The sequence below is a fragment of the Bipolaris maydis genome (assembly GCF_028858645.1).
Source record: "Bipolaris maydis strain C4 unplaced genomic scaffold PSV08scaffold_15, whole genome shotgun sequence".
Taxonomy (NCBI): domain Eukaryota; kingdom Fungi; phylum Ascomycota; class Dothideomycetes; order Pleosporales; family Pleosporaceae; genus Bipolaris; species Bipolaris maydis.
Window position 1 is genome coordinate 646,905 of NW_027093871.1, and position 20,910 is coordinate 667,814.

The 20,910-nt window shown below is 51.8% G+C and overlaps 8 protein-coding genes across 8 annotated transcripts; 4 read left to right on the forward strand and 4 right to left on the reverse strand.

The window, feature by feature from the left end:
• Positions 1-20: 20 nt before the first annotated feature.
• On the forward strand, positions 21-1,276 carry PSV08DRAFT_412330 (uncharacterized protein; the record flags this gene model as incomplete). The annotated part of the gene is made up of 1 exon (XM_014225530.1): positions 21-1,276. One exon carries the CDS (start codon positions 21-23, stop codon positions 1,224-1,226), a length of 1,206 nt encoding a protein of 401 aa, XP_014081005.1. The 3' UTR covers positions 1,227-1,276.
• PSV08DRAFT_381215 (Alpha/Beta hydrolase protein) lies at positions 1,248-3,405 on the reverse strand (the record flags this gene model as incomplete). Its single annotated transcript, XM_014225531.2, has 1 exon — positions 1,248-3,405. One exon carries the CDS (start codon positions 3,403-3,405, stop codon positions 1,270-1,272), a length of 2,136 nt encoding a protein of 711 aa, XP_014081006.2. The 3' UTR covers positions 1,248-1,269.
• Positions 3,406-6,163: 2,758 nt separating this feature from the next.
• Positions 6,164-8,419, forward strand: PSV08DRAFT_209774 (lysophospholipase catalytic domain-containing protein). The gene is made up of 3 exons (XM_014225532.2): positions 6,164-6,257; positions 6,308-7,048; positions 7,096-8,419. Exons 1-3 carry the CDS (start codon positions 6,206-6,208, stop codon positions 8,289-8,291), a joined length of 1,989 nt encoding a protein of 662 aa, XP_014081007.1. The 5' UTR covers positions 6,164-6,205; the 3' UTR covers positions 8,292-8,419.
• Positions 8,420-8,647: 228 nt separating this feature from the next.
• PSV08DRAFT_230506 (putative diphthamide synthesis protein-domain-containing protein) lies at positions 8,648-10,579 on the forward strand (the record flags this gene model as incomplete). Its single annotated transcript, XM_014225533.1, has 1 exon — positions 8,648-10,579. The coding sequence occupies one exon, from the start codon at positions 8,648-8,650 to the stop codon at positions 10,394-10,396; it is 1,749 nt and encodes a 582-aa protein (XP_014081008.1). The 3' UTR covers positions 10,397-10,579.
• A 27-nt stretch (positions 10,580-10,606) lies between these two features.
• PSV08DRAFT_188384 (uncharacterized protein) lies at positions 10,607-12,356 on the reverse strand (the record flags this gene model as incomplete). The annotated part of the gene is made up of 4 exons (XM_014225534.1): positions 10,607-10,830; positions 10,909-11,902; positions 11,951-12,106; positions 12,189-12,356. The coding sequence occupies 4 exons, from the start codon at positions 12,354-12,356 to the stop codon at positions 10,607-10,609; spliced, it is 1,542 nt and encodes a 513-aa protein (XP_014081009.1).
• A 242-nt stretch (positions 12,357-12,598) lies between these two features.
• Positions 12,599-16,138, forward strand: PSV08DRAFT_209780 (uncharacterized protein). Its single transcript, XM_014225535.2, has 3 exons — positions 12,599-12,809; positions 12,868-13,083; positions 13,141-16,138. Exons 1-3 carry the CDS (start codon positions 12,640-12,642, stop codon positions 15,917-15,919), a joined length of 3,165 nt encoding a protein of 1,054 aa, XP_014081010.2. The 5' UTR covers positions 12,599-12,639; the 3' UTR covers positions 15,920-16,138.
• A 139-nt stretch (positions 16,139-16,277) lies between these two features.
• Positions 16,278-18,126, reverse strand: PSV08DRAFT_16473 (terpenoid cyclases/protein prenyltransferase alpha-alpha toroid). Its single transcript, XM_014225536.2, has 2 exons — positions 17,453-18,126; positions 16,278-17,366 (listed from the first exon to the last, which is right to left on the reverse strand). The coding sequence occupies exons 1-2, from the start codon at positions 17,908-17,910 to the stop codon at positions 16,379-16,381; spliced, it is 1,446 nt and encodes a 481-aa protein (XP_014081011.1). The 5' UTR covers positions 17,911-18,126; the 3' UTR covers positions 16,278-16,378.
• Positions 18,127-18,151: 25 nt separating this feature from the next.
• PSV08DRAFT_230515 (uncharacterized protein) lies at positions 18,152-18,972 on the reverse strand. Its single transcript, XM_014225537.2, has one exon. The coding sequence runs from the start codon at positions 18,856-18,858 to the stop codon at positions 18,310-18,312; it is 549 nt and encodes a 182-aa protein (XP_014081012.1). The 5' UTR covers positions 18,859-18,972; the 3' UTR covers positions 18,152-18,309.
• Between the last annotated feature and the right edge of the window lie 1,938 nt (positions 18,973-20,910).

Genomic DNA, 20,910 nt, shown 5'->3' on the forward strand with positions numbered 1-20,910 from the left:
AAAAAAGAGAAGGGCCCACCATGTCTGACATGCAAGCCGCCCTCCAAAAAGCCCGGCACAAACTTCACAACAGCGACAAACCCTGGACAACATCCCCAAGTCTCACACCCACATCCTCCCCATCCCCACGCTCCACCAACCCCATCTCAACAGCACACTCCTCCGTCCTCCCAAAAATCGACATATCCCCCTTCCTCAACCCCGCCTCGCCACCCTCTTCCCGCCTCAAAACAGCCCAAGCCATCAACGCGGCCTGCACAACCTACGGCTTCTTCTACCTGACCGGCCACGGCATCCCCCAAGCGCAACTCGACTCGGTCATCTCTCTCACGCAGCAATTCTTCGCCCTGCCGCTAGACGAGAAAGCCAAGATTGAGCGCTTCGACGCAGGGAGCCCGCAAGGCGGCGACGGCGCACGGGGTTACCAGCGCCTGTGTACTGACGATGACCGCGGCGACGGGTTGCAGGATCTACAGGAAGCTGTGGATTTCTACGCCGAGTGGCCCGACGAGTTGCGCGAGGAGGGCGATGGCGGGCCAGGCAGTGTGAAGAGTCTCCAGGGCAGGAATTTGTGGCCCGAGCAGCCGAGGGGGTTGCGGGCCGCGTATGAAGAGTATATTGCGAGGGTGAGTGGAGTGGGGGAGGCGCTGGTGAGGGCAATGGGGGAGGCGCTGGAGTTGGAGGGCGAGGAGGAGAGGGGGGTTATTGAGGGCGCGTGTAAGGGCTCGTTTTGGGTGGTGAGGATGATTGGGTATCCGCCTTTGCCTTCTCCTCCTGCTTCTACTACTACTACCCGGCTGATGAGGGGGGAGGAAGAGGAGCAGCAACAGTTTTCTTGTGGCGCACACACGGATTATGGGTGTGTTACTCTTCTCCTCTCTGACGACACGCCCAATGCGCTGCAAATTCAACTCAAAGACGGGACGTGGCTCAATGCTGATCCTGTGCCTGGCGCATTCGTGGTTAACATTGGGGACATGATTGAGCGGTGGACGAATGGGCTGTGGAAGAGTACATTGCACCGGGTTATTCATCGCACGGGGGATAGGTATAGGATTAGTGTTCCATTCTTTTACGAGCCGAATTTCTACGCAGAGGTTGCGCCGTTGGAGACGTGTGTGAAGAGGACGGGGGGCAAGAGGGTGTACGAGAGTAGTGTGTATGGGGAGCATTTGTTGACCAAGGTGTTTAGTAATTTTTATTATAGTAAGAGGACGGATTGGTGAGTACGGCCTTGTTTGTTACATACATTAAATGATAAAGAGACTTTTAGATGCCACCCTTGAGATAGTAATCCAGAGGATATCCCAACCAAGCACACTGCTCTACATCCTGGTATCCAACGCTCTCGCTCGGCCAGTCCAAGAATCGGATTTCATCCCCATCCTTGCTTGTTGCATCGACGGCTTTCCATGCGCCGAATTTCTTCGCGCCTTCAACCTCCTTCTCGTATCCCCGCACGTCCAAGTAGCTCAAACTGGGATTCGGGTCGCTGTTCCGGATGAACGAGGCAAAGTATCCAGTGGTAAGCTGCTCGCTCCACAGGTCCTTGGAGTCGCGGATGGTTGTAAGTGTGCCGAATACCCAGGCAGTTTCCGAGCCATGGATACGAAAGTAAGGGTTCTCTGGGTTGTTGTTGGCAGGCCCGCCGAGGCCGTCGGGATCATAACCGCCACTCGTGCGCTCGAATTGGTAGAAGTAGGCTTTTTCAAAGGCGTGGGAGCGGGAGCCAGAGTACACGGTGGATTGGTCAATGCATCGGAACATCTTGTCTGTTGTGATGCGCTGGGAGACGTTGAACGAGTCCAGTGTCAGGTTGCCTGTGTTGATTAGGGGGAAAAGACCAGAATCGATGACACGCTGGGCCCATGTGCTGTTGATACTGAGGGCTTCTTGGAGACCCTGGCTGTGGTTTGAGATGGGGGTTTTGGGGTAATTAGTAAACGAGGCACCGTCGTTGCGGGTCACGCCAAACATGACGGGAATGTGCGCGGTACTGGCGTTGCGAGTTGTGAGGATGAGGTTGGACGTGTCGACGTAGGTTCCATCCTGAACGACATAGCGTGCGACCGTATTGAAGCCAACTATATTTGCTGCGTCGGTTGTTTTGAGACACGCAATCTGAGCAGACAAGTCGGTGCTGTTGCAGCCCGCTGCCGCAAAGATCTGCTGACCTGCTTTCTCATAACTTTCCTCGATAGTGAGGTAGGTTGAGTATGTTGTCCCGTAATCACCATCGAGGCCCAATGTCTTGCCTCCTCCAAGGTTGGACATGGCAATGGCACCTTGAAACTTGCCAATGGCTTTTGGTGAACCGAGATGCACACGCACTGAACCGGCGCCTGCAGAGCCACCAGCGATGGTGATTTTCTTGGGATCACCTCCAAAAGAGGCAATGTTGGCAATGACCCATTCTAGTGCCACTTGTTGGTCCTGAATACCAAAGTTTCCCTTGATATCCGTTCCTGGGATGGCAAGGAATCCAAGCGTAGAGAGACGGTAGTTGATAGTGACAACAACCAGATCTTCTTTACTCGCCAAGTTTCCACCGTCGGTAAGCGGGTCCGAACCGACTCCTCCTGTGAATCCTCCACCGTGAATCCAGAAAAGAACCGGTCGAAGGTTTTTCTTGGATCCGGATTTGGGAATGTATGGCGTCTGGATACCCAAAAACAGACAATCCTCGCTTCCACCACCACTCTGAATACACTGTGACCCGTGCTGGGTAGCTTGAATAGTCTGGCCCTTCTTGGAGTAGATAGAAGAGTACTGGAAGCGCTTTGGTGTATCGGCATATGGGATGCCCAGGAACCGGAAAGACTTTTGGTTGCGGTACCCAACGAACGTGTTGCCTCCTGATGCTACCGAGACACTGCTGCCCTCGACAAATCCAGCGTTTCGCGAGCCATTGTTGAAGGATTGAGTACACAAAACTGGCAGTTGTTTGCGAGGAGCTGAGGAGGACAAATAGCTCACGTGGTCGCCCACGGAAACGACACCGTTTTCGATGTAGTAGCCCTGCTCGGCGTCGCTGTATTTGGCATAGTCTTGGTATGAGAGGGCATCATTAAAGTCGTCCTGATGCTGCTCAAGAGCAGCTCGAGTGATGAGCTTCTCGTTCAAGGAAGCGCAAGCTGCCGCTGCACTAGCTTGGGGAACCGGGTCAAGGACAATGGCGCCGATGTGGTTCTTGTCGTCTGATCCATTGAGGTTGTTCTGATAGACGAGTGTCAAAGAAGATTTTGCATTTGACACGCCAGCGGTAGCATTTGACTGAACTACTGGAGAAGCCTGAGAGACAGCTGCCAAACCAGCCGCAGCAGCGGCAACAAAGGTGGCTAGTACAGTCATGTTGAATGTCAACGAGGAGACTTGATCGACAGCTGGAGTATTGTCCTCGTGCATCTTGGCCTTCTTATACAACCCCGGCAGCCCGGATGTCGTTAGGGTCGTAATTTATCAACCGTAGCGCCGGTGCTAGGCAGTGGCTCTGTGCAAGAGGCTATTCAAATCAAGCCTTTGAACGCCGGTTTACCCCAGGAACCGATAGGTAGATCGATGTCTAGGCAGGGGCACTGGCAAAATACTAGTTAGTACAGGTGGGCACCGTTACGGGCATGCTCGATTCTAGCGCTATGCCCGTCTCGACACGTGTGACGAAGCCATGATGGATTTCTGCATGCAGCATGTGGTTTGGAGGATATCCCAGCTGGTTCTCATGCAACGGACAAAAGGGTTTTGTGTCTTTGAAGTCGGAGGTGCCATTGTCGCTGTCAACCGAATTCCAACAGTGATGTGCAGACCGCGATCTAGGTCAAGGCGGTAGTATTTAGCCGTTTAGCCAGCATATACGGCGGTTCAAGGAGTGCTCCGTAGACTAAGAGGCGTTACAAGGGTCGGAGTGGAGGTAGTCGCGATCTATTCGCGGGGTTTAGGTTTTCGGGGTGGGAAAAAAGCAGAAGTGGATATGTCATGGGGTAATGGCCGGGTACAATGCGGGGAGTCGACCACAACGGAGATTTGCCGACCACTTGTCTTCGTCCGAGGTGCAGCGCAGACATGCACACTTCTCTCTTAATCCGTGGGGATGAAGCAGTGTCCACACCGCGCTTTGGATAAGAAATCACCGTACTGTCTATCATAAACCAGTTCGTATGGGAAACTTAACCAAAACTGGGGATGTTCTTTTTTTACAAATCCCTTCTCAAACACCAGTCGCGTGATGTTTATTGCAATGTCTACTAGGCGTTGCGGGTGTGTGCGAACTGTGTACATGGAAGCTGGCACGCAACTCGAGTCTTGTGTGCAGCTTGCACACGATTTTGGAACTGAGATGGCAGCATGGGATTTGGGCTATGGTAGTGATGTGATGTTGTAGGACATCGCCTGGTAGGATTCGCAGATGGATCTTGTCTATCGTAGTGGGTCAAGTTAGGCAGATCGGCAGCTGCAACACTGTGGCACAGTAAATGCTTATCTGGAACACGAGAACCCGAGTTCGAGCTTCACATCCTGCACTGTGTCAGCACGAATCAAGAAAACACAAATCTCATAACCTTTTTTGAACCCTCAAAAAAAAGCAACAAGCGTTTCTTTGCTCAACGCACCTCAGCGTAAACGCGGTAGACAACGATCATTGTATTATTCATTACGTAGCTGAGATTGAACTGGGCCGTAGCCGGCATCATGTTTCTTGTTTGTTGAACAAGCAAATAGCTATTCCACAGCCTTAAAGCTTGGAGACGCAATACGTGTTCGCATGAAGACAGCAGGTGTCCGCATACAGGGGTTATCCAGGTCTGGGGAGACTAGGGTAAGTTTGATAGGAGGCTGTAGCAAAATAGACATGATGTGGAGTCATCGCTCAAACACGAACATGTTAACATTATCTATGCGAACATGTTAGTATCCCGTACGCAGATTGCCCTAGCTTATGTATCTCAGAGTTAACAAAATCGTAAAGTACATTTGTTGCATTATGGGATTACAAGCGCTCGTTCAGACCGATGCAAGGCACTTGAGGCCCAGCCATGGTTGTTTCAATGAAAAAAAAACAAGACGGAGACTAGTGGCTAGTAATACATATAAATACGTGTGCTGTCTGAGAAATTGATCGCCATAGTAACATGTTATGGTAGCCATTGAGGGAAAAAGCAGTCGTGAAGTCACATGTCAGCACGGCCCGAATGATGAGCGTATAGACACTACTACACATGTATACTTTTGCATCTTCGCATCTTATACCTCATACGCATGATTACTCTATGCAGGTTTGCGCATTTTTTCCTTCGTTATTCCCGCAAACTTAGTGCGCAAGAGTAGCACAACACACTGAATATCCTTGTCCAAGCGCCACAGGCTGTAACACCTCCGCACCGCTATTCGTCCCCGTTTAGTCGTCACGGTGGAGCCGCGGAAGGCCGGAGCAGAGACTCGGAATACGGGGGGGCTACGTTTCCGACGTCTTGACGTTGGCGCTGGAGAGGACGGCTACTATACGCTCCAATGAGAGCAGTTACCATCCAAAAGGGAGATTGGGTACAAATTAGCAGGATGCCTAACTGCGGAGACACGAGGCTGAGCGCGTGCAGAGCCGTAGAGGGATAACAGTAGATGGTGGCCTGAAGGCAACACATAATCATTGCTGACCTCCCAAGGCTGGCGAAGGCGTCTCAAATGAGCACAAAGGGGACGTTTAATGTCGATGATGGTGTGGCGGTTGCTAGGTAGGCTCGTATCCCTGGCAGTGCTCCACAAGAAATTACGCGCTATGAATGGGCCTGACACACGCACAAGCTCAATGGCCATGAAGGGTATCCGACATAGCCGATGCTGCGGACGAAGAGGCAATGCAGGAAAGACAACAGTGGTGCTGACGGCTGGAAAGGCGGGCACACCACTGTCAGGAAGTGGCAGGTCACTAGTAGGTTGTCATAAATAGAGCAGGCTAATAGGGGATCGCCAGGGCTCCGCGACTCCAGCCACACCAAAGTGGCTCCTCCACGCAGACCAACGTACGGGATGAGGTCAGACCAGTCTCCTAGCGCTTCCTGCGCTTCCATCCGTTTGAAGCGACCCACGGTCGTCCGTGGTGGGATTGCAGCATTTAACATGGCCGTCTGCCACATGCCCGGACGTGCACACTTCAGTCATTCTACTGACCCCCTTAGCACCTTGGCACTGAGTGTCTTTTGATACTACCAGCATGCGGTCTTCTTCTCTGCTGTCGGCTTCGGCACTAGCCAGCCTAGCGACCTGTAGGCGACACCCCCAAACCCCCCACGAACCGCTACTGACGCAGGCACAGCATCTGCCCTGGGCCCTCGCGATGCCAGAGTCGCGCCTCCAACAAGCGCTGTAGAATCATGGAAGCGCGCCGCCCCACAAGCCCCCAATGGCTATGCTCCCGCCCAAGTTACCTGTCCCTCGACACGCCCCAGCATTCGGTCTGCCGATGGGCTCTCCAACGCCGAGACAGAATGGCTCAAGAAGAGAAGGCCAAACACCATAGAGCCCATGCGTGCCTTCTTGCAAAGGGTGAACATCCAAGGATTCGACGTGGGCACATACCTTGATACCCATCGCGACAACACCACGGCCCTGCCAAACATTGCAATCTCCTTCTCCGGCGGCGGATACCGTGCCTTGCTCAATGGCGCAGGTGCTTTGGCAGCATTCGACAACCGAACCTCCGGCTCGACAAATGCCGGTCACCTGGGAGGCTTGTTGCAGGCGGCTACCTACGTCTCAGCCTTGTCTGGTGGCGGATGGCTAGTTGGAAGCATTTACGCCAACAACTTCACTTCGGTAGAGGATATCACCAAAGAGGGCGAGAACACTCCTATCTGGCAGTTCCAGAACTCGCTTTTCACGGGACCCCCCTCAACGGGCATCCAGGTGCTTTCAACTGCTCAATATTTCGAAAACCTAGTCAGCACTGTCGACGACAAGGCCGACTCGCCAGCCGGTAGATTCAACACCTCTATTACTGATCTTTATGGTCGAGGCCTCTCATTTCAGCTCATCAACGCAACTGATGGAGCACCTGGTATGTCCGCAAGTGCACCATCCTATGCTCTACGCTAACTCCTCTAGCCTATACCTTCTCTTCTATTCAAGATGACCCCGGGTTCTCATCTGGAAACACCCCCATGCCTATCCTCATAGCTGACGAACGAGCACCTGGAGACTTGATCATTTCCCTCAACGCTACCGTCTTTGAGTTCAACCCTTTCGAAATGGGCTCCTTTGATCCCACAACATTCGGATTCGCCCCGCTCAAGTACATTGGTTCGAATTTCAGCCAAGGACAGCTTCCCCAGAACCAAGGCTGTGTTGCCGGATTCGATAATCTCGGGTTTGTCATGGGAACGAGCAGTTCATTGTTCAATCAGATTTTCCTCACTTTGAACAGTGTCCAAAATATACCCGATATTCTCAGGAGTCTCGCAAATAGTATTCTAGGAAGGATTGGACGCGACTCAAACGATATCGCAGATTACACGCCTAACCCTTTTTACCAATATCATAACGACACAAACCCTAGCGCCTCTAGCCAGCGCCTTACGCTTGTAGATGGCGGCGAAGATCTCCAGAACATTCCTCTCAACCCAGTCATTCAACCCGTGCGCCAGGTTGATGTCATTTTTGCTGTCGACTCGTCTGCCGATACTGTTGTGGAGAGCAACCCTTCCCAAAATTGGCCCAATGGCACTGCTCTTATTGCCACCTACGAGCGTGCGGAAACGCCAATCATGAACAAGACATCTTTCCCTTACATCCCAGGTCACGATACATTCGTAGCCCTTGGCCTGAACAACCGACCTACCTTCTTTGGATGTAACAGCAAGAATGTCACACAGGGGGACAACATTCCTCCTCTCATCGTGTACCTTCCCAACGCTCCTTACTCCTTCTGGTCCAACACGTCAACATTTGAGAAGCTCTCGTATACCCTTGAAGAACGCGCCGGTATGATCAAAAATGGTTACGAGGTTGTGACCCAGGCAAACGGAACACGTGAGGGTGCCAACAACTGGCCTACTTGCGTTGGATGCGCTATTCTTTCCAGGAGTTTGGAGCGCAACGGCCAAGCTGTTCCAGAGGTGTGTAATCAGTGCTTCCAACAATACTGCTGGAATGGCACCACGGTTACCAGCCCGGCGGAATACAATCCGAAGATGATCATTCCAGGAGCCAATGCCACACAGAACAGCGGTATGGGCACGTTTGTGCCCAACCTCTTTGGCCTTGCTCTGGTAGCTGCTGGGTCTATCTACATGATGATGTAGGCTTTTGTTTTCTATCCTTGTACTTGTTGGATGACATATTTGCGGCGGTTTAGACCTTGCATGTTTCTTAGCGTTAGAAGCACATGATACCTCTTTCCCATTATATAGCAATCTAGCCTTTGATTTGTATTCTGCGATGTGTTTGCTGCCGGTCCCCCTATTGTAATTGAACGCATCAACACTGGAGCTTTTATTGCGGCTCGTCGGCAGCCCTGTCCGTCCCTGCATTAGAGGCCCGCGGCGTATGTATGCATGCCCCGCCATCCCACTTAGCAAAGGGAAAAAAGTCATGACCCCGCCACACTTCTCTACGCAAACCAACCACAATATACGTACCCAACCAGCAAACATACACCATGGCCGTCCCAGCGCTCGAGGGTGCGCCTGTACTCTCGACACCCGATACACACATCTTCGAAGACCCGACGCCGGCTGTGGATCCCTCGAATCTGCCTCGATTATCAGACGAGCAGGTTGTGCTCACGTACGAGATTGAACGCACAGTGCGAGAAATACGAGAAGGAAAATGGAAGAGAATTGCCCTGCAGTTTCCAGATCATATGCTCGGCGATGCACCGAGAGTATATGATCATTTGACTCGAGGGCTGAAGAAGGAGCGGAAAGGGCAGAGTAGTAGCGAACGAGAAAAGAGTAGGCAGCCGCTGAATGACACAACAGCGCCAACTGTTGAAGAAGAATTGGCTACGGATATGAACAAAGCCAGGTTACAAGATAGCGGAGGCGTTGTCGAGGAAAAACTGTTTATACTGGGAGATACCTCATATGGCGCGTGCTGTGTAGACGAAGTGGCTGCAGAGCATGTCGACGCAGATGTAGTCGTGCACTACGGCCGCTCATGTCTATCGCCGCCATCAAGACTACCAGTCATTTACGTTTTCACCGAGCGGGAACTCGACATCGACGCCACTATCGCAACGTTCAAGGAGACCTACCAAGAAAAGGACCAAAAAGTAGTTCTCATGGCGGACATACCGTACTCGCACCACATCCCACGTCTATACCAACACCTCCACGAAGACGGATACACGAATCTCCACGCTACAGAAATCGTACACAAGCCATCTTCGCCCCTGCCCAACCGAACCGTCCCACAAGAAGTACAAGAAAAAGGCAACGACGCCCTCCGCGACTACGCCCTCTTCCACATCTCCGACCCACCTACATCTCTCCTCCTCGCCCTCTCCTCCCGCGTATCCTCAATCCACATCTATCCCACTACCGAACCAGCCAGCTCCGCCTCCCTAGCCAGCACATCAAAAACACTAAACAGACGCTACGCTCTCATAACTTCCCTCTCTACAACCCCCATCTTCGGCATCCTCATCAACACGCTCTCTGTGAAAAACTACATGCACATCCTCTCGCACGTCCAACAGCAAATCGCCGCCGCAGGCAAAAAGTCGTATACCTTTGTCGTGGGCAAGGTCAACGCGGCCAAAGTAGCAAACTTCAGCGAGGTAGGCGGCTGGGTCGTCATCGGGTGCTGGGAGAGCAGTTTAATCGAGAGCAGAGATTTCTGGCGCCCCATGATTACGCCGTGGGAGCTGGGTGTTGCGCTCAAGGGCGATGCCGAGCGCGTGTGGACGGGGGCTTGGGAGCCGGATTTTCAGAAAGTGCTGGATGAGGATGTCAAGAAGGAACAGAGACAGACGATAAGCGGCGCAGGTCAGGAGGTAGAAGGCGAGGAAGCGGGAAATGAGGATCCAGACTATGATTCGGAAGACGAGTCTCAGCCCCCGGAGTTTGATCTTCGGACTGGTCAGTATGTCTCGCATGCGAGGCCTATGCGGTCTGCTGCGGCGAGGAATACGGCGAAGGCGGTTGCGAATGGTGATGGCGCGCTTTCGGCTAGTTCTGCTCTGGCAAAACGCGCGAATGGCGATGTTGCGGCTGTAGGTGGTGTGGCGTCGCCGGGTGCAGAGTATCTGCGATCGAATCGCACATGGCAGGGCTTGGGTAGCGATTATCAGAATGGGGAGGATGGAGAAGAAGGTGTGGGGAGTGCGAGGGCGGCGAAGATGGAAGAGGGGAGAAGTGGAATTGCAAGAGGGTATGTTGTTGGCGATGAGGGAAGGATACATTGACGAAAAGAAGGAGGTTGAAAATGTTTTTTTTGATGTAAAAGTTGGCATTCTTGTGTATGTACATTCTTCCTTCATGTGGGCCCACCGACGAAAAAACAAAACGTTGTTTAACTTCTTCACATTGTTCATGACACATTATCATCTTACATCATTACCATCATCGTTGTCGTTGTTATTTCCGATACCACATGCCTGGTAACTAATACTGCTTCATCGCATGCCGAGGACAACCCGAGCCCAAGCAGTTTCCACGTCCTCCACTAACGTGAGAAACTCGTCGCTCTCAAGATGGCGGAAGATGAACTCATTGAGTGCCGCTCTACGGGCTTCGTCAGATTGCATCGTATATGCCGCTAGGCGCTCGACATCATTAGCTCTGACTGTAGTACCGCTGGCAATCGATGCAGTCGAGATACGATGGCTAGCTTCTGATCCTGCAGGTGTAGTAAGTGGACGATGAAAAGGTCCTGGAACTGATCCTTGTGTGTTTCTCGCCTCAGTACCTGACGTACTGTGGTTCTGTAGCAATATCGAATCAGGGGAATTCGAATTTGTGAAAGATAGCGGAGAAGACAACGAAGACGATAATGCTGTAAGTGACGGTACATTCGCGAAATAGTTATTTGGGGATGTCTTTGCACGTTGAAATGAGTTCTGGTCCTGGTTCGGTGCACCGGGGGGTTGCTGGATTGGCTGCTTTCCACGGCCAACCTTGTCAATCACAGTAGGCTGTGGCAGAGGAGGAAGCTCGATATCCTTACTGTTTGCGCTACGACTGGATCCGGGTCGTTGGGCAGCTGAACGTGGCAGAGCAGGAGGGCCCATCAACCCGGTGGATGGTCTACTATCAGGAGCCCGCCCACTGTCACTTCCCGATGATCTTGGCTCTGATAGGCGTTGGAAAGGGAGTTCTCGTCGCGGCGGTAGCATTTCAGCGGTGCCTGGGCGGTTGAAAAGCATTGCAGTCTCTGGGCGCTCAGTAGATGCTTGCAGAGGCTCTTCTATAGTGGAGCTAGAGTGATCTGAGAAGGGAGAGACATCTTTCCAACTACGACTCAGAATATCAGCGGTAGCAGACTGAGGCCGAGGGAAAAGTACTGGTGGATTCAGTGGATTGGAGAAAGAAGTTGGAGTAAGAGTATCTCCTCGGTCAGAGCTTGGAGCAGCAGGCGACAGACGAGCGTTAGCAATTGCGTGTATGTGAGGCTCGAAATTTGTAGATGCATTGGCGGCCGTTTGAGGTCGGTTGGAGATTTCTGCTAAGCGCGATGGAGGGCAGGTCAGTCCACTTCCTAGGCTGGCACTGCTCATAGATTTCTCAGAAAAAGTAGTAGATTTCAGAACTGGTCCAGAGGATGTTGAAGATACTTGTAATGGACTAGGAGATGGAGCTGTTATGGACGATGCAGTGTTGTGCCCATTCATGTGGAGGCCGATTTGACGAAGGCGATTGAATGCTGTGTCAAAGTCTCTTTCGGACTTGAACCTGATTTGGATACGACGAACCTGTACTCCTTGTCAGAGCTGCAGGAATTAAATTAGCCCTTTTTGTACCTTTTGGTTGGGCAATCGCCATCGAATAGCAAGCAATGGGCTGCGAACGATAGCGGAGGTTGGCAGCTGTTCCGCCTGCATTTGCACTCCATGATCTTGCATTTGACGAACCAATTGCTCCCCTTCCTTTACGAGTCGCTCTATCTCTATCAGATGCTGTATTTAAGAAATTAGTAAATGTGTTGAACACATGCGGTCATTAGGTCCATGATGAACAGGCATCAGGCTTGTCTCGTACCCGAACCTGCGTTCCCTGAACCACTTTTATGAGCTGAGCATTATCACGCCCACCATAGCTGTCAATCACGAAAGTGAGGTCGTGTGTTTCTTTTTGCCAGTTGAACTTTTGCTGCTTGGCATCCGCGTCTTGAGCCGTGGACAAACTCGTAAGCGGAAGGGAGAGCATGCCGGTTAGTAGTATGTAGCTGTTCGTCAGTTAGAGATGAATTAGTCCTTCAAGAGATGAAAGAATTGATGATCAAAGCTCGTTTCTAGCCATATGCTGTCCCTAGGTCATAGACATGTGGTTGTGAGAAGGCGTGCAATGCATCGAGGAAGTCGCGATTGGGGCATGGTCACATGACCTTGGCGCTAGATGAACGCGGTGCATTCTGGAGTTCTGGTGTTCGCTCATCCATCATCGCGACCGAACGCGCGCCGCGCATTCACCAGCAGATCCACCATTGCGCATGTCGCACCGTTCAAGCCACGCATGTATCCCGATCCGTGCGTCCGTAGTCTCCAGTGAATGCGACAGCCGCAACATGGCCCCAAACAAAACAGAGGAAACCTCCGTCGAGCCCACCCAAGAACGGGAAGACTTTCTGGATACCTTGGCCGAATACCACGAAAAGCGCGGGTGCGTCATCTTACCTGTTGTCTTGCACCCAGCGCACACATATTGACTAGACGTGTAGTACTGTGCTGGATCGCGAGCCGAAGATCGGTAATCGACACATTGACCTTTTGCGCCTCTACAAACGCGTGAATGAGGAAGGAGGATACGACAAGGTTTCTGATACCAAGAACAACAAGCTTGCGTGGCGGAGAATCGCCTCTGAATTTCTCCCCAAGAGCCCCAGCATAACAACCCAGGCTTTTCTGGTCAAGACTGTCTACTACAAGAACCTTGCGTATGTCCAGGCCTCGCGCCTCACCTTGCGGTTCATCCCGGCTGACATATAAAATAGTGCATACGAAATATCCACAGTCCACAAGCGCGAACCCCCACCACCTGAAATCCTCGAGAACGTGTCCGCCAAGGGTGGGGACTTGCTGAACCGTACTGTAGAGAACTTCCACCCGCCTAGTAGTAGGGAAGCCGAGCGGCTAAGGGGAGAGGAGGAATCAGACGAAGAAGACGACATGGAGAAGACACCCAAAGAAGACAAGATGGAAGTCGACGATTCCACCAACCTTGGGCGGTCGACGCGCTCCCTCCGCCATGCGCCGCCTCAGCGAGTGCTGTTCCAGCCTGAAGCCTCGACTCGCCAGACTCGCCAATCCACGGGCCACCTGAACTCGTCGCAAGCCAACGGATATGGGACAAGTGGAGCCGCCATGACAATTGCGAATTATGAGCCACGAACAGCCGTGCCAGCCACCATGAAGCCCGTCGTAACTCCGTCAAACTCCCTCGATACATACGTACAATCACGCAAGAAGTACATCCTTAACAAGAAGAACAGGCCAGTCCCACTCAAAGGCATGATGCTACCCGGTACCGGCTTTCCTGGACCCAGCATTTACATTCGCGCTCTCAATGCGCTACGGTCAAAGGAACCCGAGGAGGAGGCATATGCTCTTCACCATTTGGTCAAGATCTCCCATGAGCGAGGCGACAAGTATCGCTTCGATCAATTCCCAGGACTTGCAGAAGCACTCATAGCCAAAGTCATCGATGTGGGCGCGCTCTTTTACGACGTGAGTTGGGACATTTGTTACCTCGAAGAGGAATTCAGCAACCCGCAGACCCTAAATGGATTATCTGGCACCCCCGACCTGCTTGAGCGCATTTCTGCTCTCCGCACGCTCGACATCCATGACAGTCTCCTACCTGAACAGACGGCAAAGTCGCTCAACATGATCAATGAGGCCGCACTGATTATCCGGAACATGGTTATGCTGAAGGAAAATGCATTGTTTGCCGCTCTCGTACCGTCCATTCAGGATATGACCGTCATTGCCCTCAATCTACCCGCCCATCCGTCTGTAGTAGAGCTGCAGCATTACGCCCTTGAAATTACCGAGCAGTTGACGAAGTACTGGATGCTGGACTCTCAAAGCCCGCTCTACCGTTCTCTGCTAGCGCAAATCGACACGGATGACCGTGGTCGGATTATTACCTCTTTGAGAGCACTTGCACGAATATCTATGAACCTTGATGTCACAAACAAGCTCTCGAAAGTACCGACAAAGACTCTGAAGTCAATATGCGACTGGCTGCTAGTAGAAGACGAAGATCTCCGCATAGCCTGCCTAGACTTCCTCTACCTGTTCACTGGTTTCCCAGATAATGTTGAGACACTCGTACATGAAGTCGATATTGAAGGTGTTATCAAGCAACTGGTGCGACTGCTGCAGTATGGTGCAATTGCTTATGAGGAACGTAGGAGCACCCCAAAGACTACCAAATCATCTGCACCACCAGAAAACACACCAAAGCTGTCATCCGCCATTATCGATCATCTAGTCACTCTTGACGAACCAGAGAGAAGCTCACAATGGCTTAAGACGTGTTTTGAAGAAGACCCTACGGGCGAAATCACACAGATTCAACTTTGGTCAGCATACAACGCTGCTTTCTCAGAGCACATGGCACATAATCCAGCCTCTTTTAAGGCTCTCATGCCTGCAAAAGATTTCATCACAAACGTGTCGACTACGTTTGGTGGTGCATCTGCTCAAGTTTTGACTGTAGGTGGGCAACCAAAGTACACCATAAGAGGTATACGGCCACGCTCCGTACCAGTCGATCCGAGCACCAAGCGGCCATATATGCGCTGCTGCTGGCATCCACCGAGCTTGTTGAACGGCCACACGGATAGCAAACACTCCACATCTAACGTCGAATGCGGTGAGTTTGCGTCCGGTGCGAGATCTATGTGGGAACACGTCGTCAGTGTGCATCTCCAAGTTCCTCGTGATCAGGAGACAGGTCAGTGGCTGCTTGAGCCCAAGCCTGACATCGACATGAAAAACGGAGACGCGGTTTCAGCAAGTCCACCTTCTAAGTACTTTTGTCACTGGGGTGGTTGTACGCGCTTCTCTCCCAATGGTACAGAATCTGCGTTTGAAGCTGGACAGCATCTGAAGACGCATCTGCCAGACACAAGCATCAAGCATGCTATTCATGCAAAGCACAACCGGACACCATCAGAATCTCGGCCCATGACTTCTTCTTCACAGATGCGATACGAAAGCCTCCAGCCGCAATTCGGACAGCCCGTGGGACTGGGCGGCTTAGGCATGAGCGGTCAACCCAACTCCGTCAGCAGAAACGGCATGGGCAGGGAGGATTCGTCAGGCCTACACTCAGCCCCAAACTTCCGATATTACAACACCGCCACCGACGAAACCAACGATGCCGCCGGTCTTCCTCTATCCTCTGTGCTCGTCCTCCGCAATCTCGCCCGTCAGCTCAACAAGATCCCACCGCCGACCTCCGTCACGGAGATTACATTACCATCATCTCCAAACCACAAGCGCGCATTTAGTGCTAGCGAAGGCAGTCCTGAAGCTGCGAGACGAGCTACGACGAGCGGTAAGAAGCCGCGTCTCAACGATGCAGCGTCCGAGCAAAGACGCGAGAATGAAGAGAGGGAAGAACAAGAAGCGAAGAATGCAGGATGGGTCCCGCGCATGTTTACTCCGTTGAGAGATCAGATTGCCTTTACGGCTAGCCATAATCTTACGCTGAGGAATTACATTGGCGGGCTGCTGAAGGCTATTGCTGAAGGTGGAGGTTGATCCTGTTTATCACATCCCTTACTAAAAAGAAAGTAGCTATCTTTTGGCGTTCTGATGGAGGGGATTGATGTGTTACTGTGTCGAGCAAAGCGTTTCAAATGGGTGTGTGTTTGGAGTTTCTGTCTTTATGTAGAGCAGGGCTTGTATGCCTTATGGGAGGCTATATTTTTCTCTAAAGGTATTTTTTTGCAAGTGACTTGGGCAATGGAAAGAGTGCTAGTCAGATGTTTTCTCTGTCGACCGAGTCTTATGCTTCGTTACTTACGGCTCTCATATCCTGTGGTGATGTTGGCCGCTTCTTCGAGAAACTTGGAGTCACAATGCTTTCCGATGGCTGTTTGTCAAGTGAAGGAAAAACAGGCCCGATACTATGACTACGCTATGACTATGGAATCGAATGATTTAAGCACAAAAATCAGATTCTCATTTCAGAACATGAGAGCTCATTCCCCATATCTATCAAAAGCCCTCCTTCTCTTCGAAATGCCTTCTCATCTCATACACCGACATGAAAGGAATAACAAAGATAGGGTGAACAGGCTTCACTACATCACCCTCATCCCATACAATCTTTTGATCCCCGGCATATCGTCCTTGCGACTTCCAATGATAAGGGGCCCCGTAATTCCCAGTACCCAAATTCTTGTTCACATTCTCATCATACACGTACTGGTGCTGTGCAGCGCTGAGCCCAGCAAGGTTGTAGCACGTGTGGTACGCATCAGAATGCTTCCCAGGCTTATCTTTGAGACCACCTTTCTTCTCCTGGCACGCAGCCAGGATGTAGCGGCCCAGTGCAGCGCGGTTCCACAGACCGGTGGTGGTTGCCGCTTCGACGATGGACCAGCAGCCGCCGACCCAGTGCGAGTAGCAGCCATCCACCAGCTTGTTTGTGCGGCCGTTGTACCCGCACTCAGGCGAGCACTGACGCGACGAGAGCCAGCGGGTCAATAAATCGACGTCGAGATACTTGTGTAGAGTTTCCTTTGGTGGGCCGAGGATGGCGAGGCAGCCTAGGCCGCAGAAGGCGTAGGCGCCGTGGGCCTCGTTGCCGGGGGCGGCTGAGATGCCTCCGTCCCAGGATTGGCATTGGGAAACCCATTCGCCCAACCTGTCGGTGAAATTGGTCAGGCCGTGTTGCCGTGTGGGGGCGTCAGGCGGGAGCTCGAGCGGGAGGTTGGTGAGGGAGAGGATGACCATGGCGCAGAAAGCGCCCCGGATGTCTTCTTCACCGCCTTGACACATTGTGAAGCCTCCGTCTGCTTGCTTCATACGCCCGAGAAAATGCCATAGCGATTTGCGGTTGATAGTGTTGTAGGCTTCGTCTCCTCCGGCCATGGCGATGGAGAGCGTCGCCGCATATGTGCATGCAAGGTGTGCATATTGACCATAGCCGCCTCCAAACCCGCCATCGGGATGTTGGGCTAGTGAGAAGGTATGTGCTACCCTGTATGTAGTCAGAGGCCAGGATTCAATATATCGGTTGTCATGTCCAGTGCATAAGTAGACACAGGATCAAGATGGCCAACCCACCTTTTCTGGTAATCGGAAATGTCAAGCCCTAGTGCAGTCATGCTCTGAGTGGCCCAGTACACAATCCACGGCCGGGCAGCATCCATGGCAGCCGCTTGTGCCGGGTAGTCACCAATAATCCTCTTCAGCATGACCTCGTGCCTGTCCCTTTGGAGTTTCGGAATACCAAAGGCATTGAGAGGAAAATCATTCGGGTTACCCTCGAGGTATGGTAGGATAACTGCGGATGTCTCATCCTCTACTTTGGTTGATTCGGTGACCAGAGAATCCTTGATCGGTATTCTGATACTTTCCAGGTATGCAATGTTTGCCTGCTCTTCTGCAGTGGCGGTACCCATGTCTTCGTACTCGCTGTCGAGCTCTTCGTCTGAGAGTTCTTCAATCCGCTTAGACTCGGGAACGATTTCCTCCAAGCGGGATGAGGGCTCTTGTGCAGAGAAACGTAAAGGAAGCGCCATCCTTTTACATGCGCCTATAGACCTATGGATCTGGTAGGTCCGTTGTTAGGGTTTGTGTGAGTGGCTGTCGGGAACAATGGCTTTGCTGGCCAGGAACGCTTAGTATTGTTCGAGTGCGGATGTAGCCACCCCACCAGTTGGAGGGAAGATTTCACGGTCTGTGTTGGTGTGCAAACCCCATGGTTCGACTGTGGTCAAGGATTGCCCTTCTCGAATGTCGCATGTCGAGAAGAAAAGGTGGAGCACGTGGGGAGTAATCAGATTGGATAGTACTAGCTAGCTTGGCACTCCAGACTCGAAGCGCAGCCCATATCGATACCGATAGCAATATATCCGCGATTCCTTATCCAAGCCCCATATCCTAATTTCAACTTCACGCGTACAACAAAGCTGCTAATCTTAATCAGAAGGCCGCACGCCCGCCATACCAGCCAACTCCTCTCCGACCGTCTCACCTCCAAGCTTCAATGGCTGACACTCCTGTAATACAAAAAGCATCCTACACCACTCAGTCGGGCTATGGTTGATCCATTGGTGCATGGTCCCGCGCTGAATCGCGACATCTCCCCGCTTCATGAAGCGCTTCTCGCCGCTATCAAGTAGACATTCGATCTCCCCCTCGAGTACGCAACCGTAGTCCAAGCTCACGGTCCGGTGCATTGTGCATTCCGTGGCGGGAGGAATATCAACGTGTCGTAAGACTGTCCCACCAGAGACTACAAGTCCTGGCGCGTCATGGAGGTAGTCGCCGTATACGCCAAGGTCTTTGTCCTTGTTCATGTCGACAGGGAAGCCTTTGGTTGTGTAGCTGAGGGCGAATGCGATACCGTCGGAGTTGGGCTTCATCTTGCTCTCATCGTCAAAGGCGCTGCTAAAGATGGCTTTGCCTTCGTCGTTGTGGCTGGTGATATAGCGATGGATCTTGGGCAGCGCGCCGACGTGTGCCATATTATGCTTTTTCGTGGAACTTAAGGTGATGAAATGCTTGTTGCTTCTCTGATACAACGCAAAGCAAACTCAGGCTGATTATCTGAATTTGTGGAGGACAAGCGTCTCTTGATTACTCATTGCTATGTTTCTCATTCTTGTTTAAATGCTTCAGACTTTGTCCGCATTAATCGGGACATGGGGGATGCGCGTGGAGCCGAAGGCCGACTGTGCTCTGTGTAACTTACCCCCCAATACTCCGAAATCTACGGAAGACGGGTAACCTCTCTTGTATTTGCGATTACTTTCAATCATTTTTCCTCCGTTCCGCCCTTCAGACTCTGTCTTTAAAAGGCTTTGTCTTTAACCATCTGATCACAACGTACGTGTGGGACATCGACACCTGTTGCGTTCTCGGTAAAGCCAGCTACACGCAGTGCTTCGCGGACTCGATACGGATTCAGCTCCTCCAATTGGATACACGTAATATAGACTTTTCACCAGTAGCCAGCCTTGCTTCGCTTTTGAGAACTGCTGAGAACATTGGTTCGCTACTACCCCGCAACGACGAAATGTGCGGGGCGCACTGCCCGAAGGTGCGTAACGCACAAAGCATGTTATGTGGCGCAATAGCACATTTGTACCGAGAAACTGGAGTCGGGGACTCCATGTAAGGTGCATAGCGAAATTGGTAGAGCAGATGGTACTTCTTTGGTCAACTTGGGAAGAATCACCACTCTCGCCTCCATCTGTTGTCGGGCCATCTTGTTGGCATCTGGTGAAGTTATTGTAACACAAACAAACTGAATATGATTTGCAATCCGGTAGGCATCGGTACTTTGCTAATCTGCAGTAATAAAGGAGGTGTCGTATGTTAATTGACTGCTTACAGTGTGTGATTATAGAGTGAATAAGACAGATCTTGTCTCGGCATGGTTGAGTGGGAAGGACCCTCCAGTTCACCATCAACACCTTCCAGTCATCAACGGGGCAAGCCAGATTTGTCATCCCTGATCACTAGTTACCGATTTGCTCTCCACAAATCTCAAGCACACCCCTTTCGTGCAACCCCTTACGTCTGAGCCTATCAGCTACTGTCTTCTTTCTTCTTTCCCAACGCTACAAGAACATGAGTTGCCCACAAGGTCTCACAACCACCAACCATCGCAGCTTGTAATCTTACAACCGTGACAAGTCATGCAAGAAGCAATGAGATGCAGCGCTGACTTGTTTCGATTTACCGAAGCTGAATGTGCCCAGGACCGTTGGTAGGATCTATCTTACATGCAGTGCAGCGCAGCGCAGCGCAGTGCAACGCTATCTCCACCAAATCGCCATAGTCGGTCCTCCGAACCGAGCCAAACAAGGGTCAAACCCACCCAATTTCAACGCAGCTAGCTTGCGTTATACAAATCCGGACTGGCAACTGTTCTCGTCTGTTCTAAAGCACCTAGATATGTATGTACATACATACCACTCTATATTCACTGCTACGTGGGATAACGAGGAACGTCAGCAAGCCCCACACGACGCCACCAACTATCCTGGATCAGCGCTGCAAGATGTGTTATCCAGTATGCCTCAGGCACAAAACCCGATTTTGAGTTCTGTTCTAAAGGCCTAGAAACGATTGCGACAGAATAGCGAAGTGTCAACAACAAGCCCTAGTACCGTCAGACAGTCGCGAAACTAAGTGTATGACAGATACAGCGAGGAGAGTTTGGACGGAGATTTACCGGCATGGTACAGCAAGGGTGATACCAAGGTAGTACACGGACAAGTGCAAATGAGGATCGCTATTTGTTCTGGCTGTCGCTGGGTTAGCGGCGATATGCCGGCGGAGCATGACGGATGACACAATTGCTGAAACGGCGGCAATAATCGATAGGTTGGCTGCAAGACATTAGGGCCAAAATAACAGGCCTGGAAGCGATGTTACGCAGAGGAGACTTGACAGCATGCAGAAGATACTAGAGCAGTAACGAGCGGCTGCAAGCACGAGGGCCGCCGGCCGGGAAGTGGGCTCAGCGCGCGGAGGTTAGCATGGCATGGCGGCCATACATAGCTCGCCTC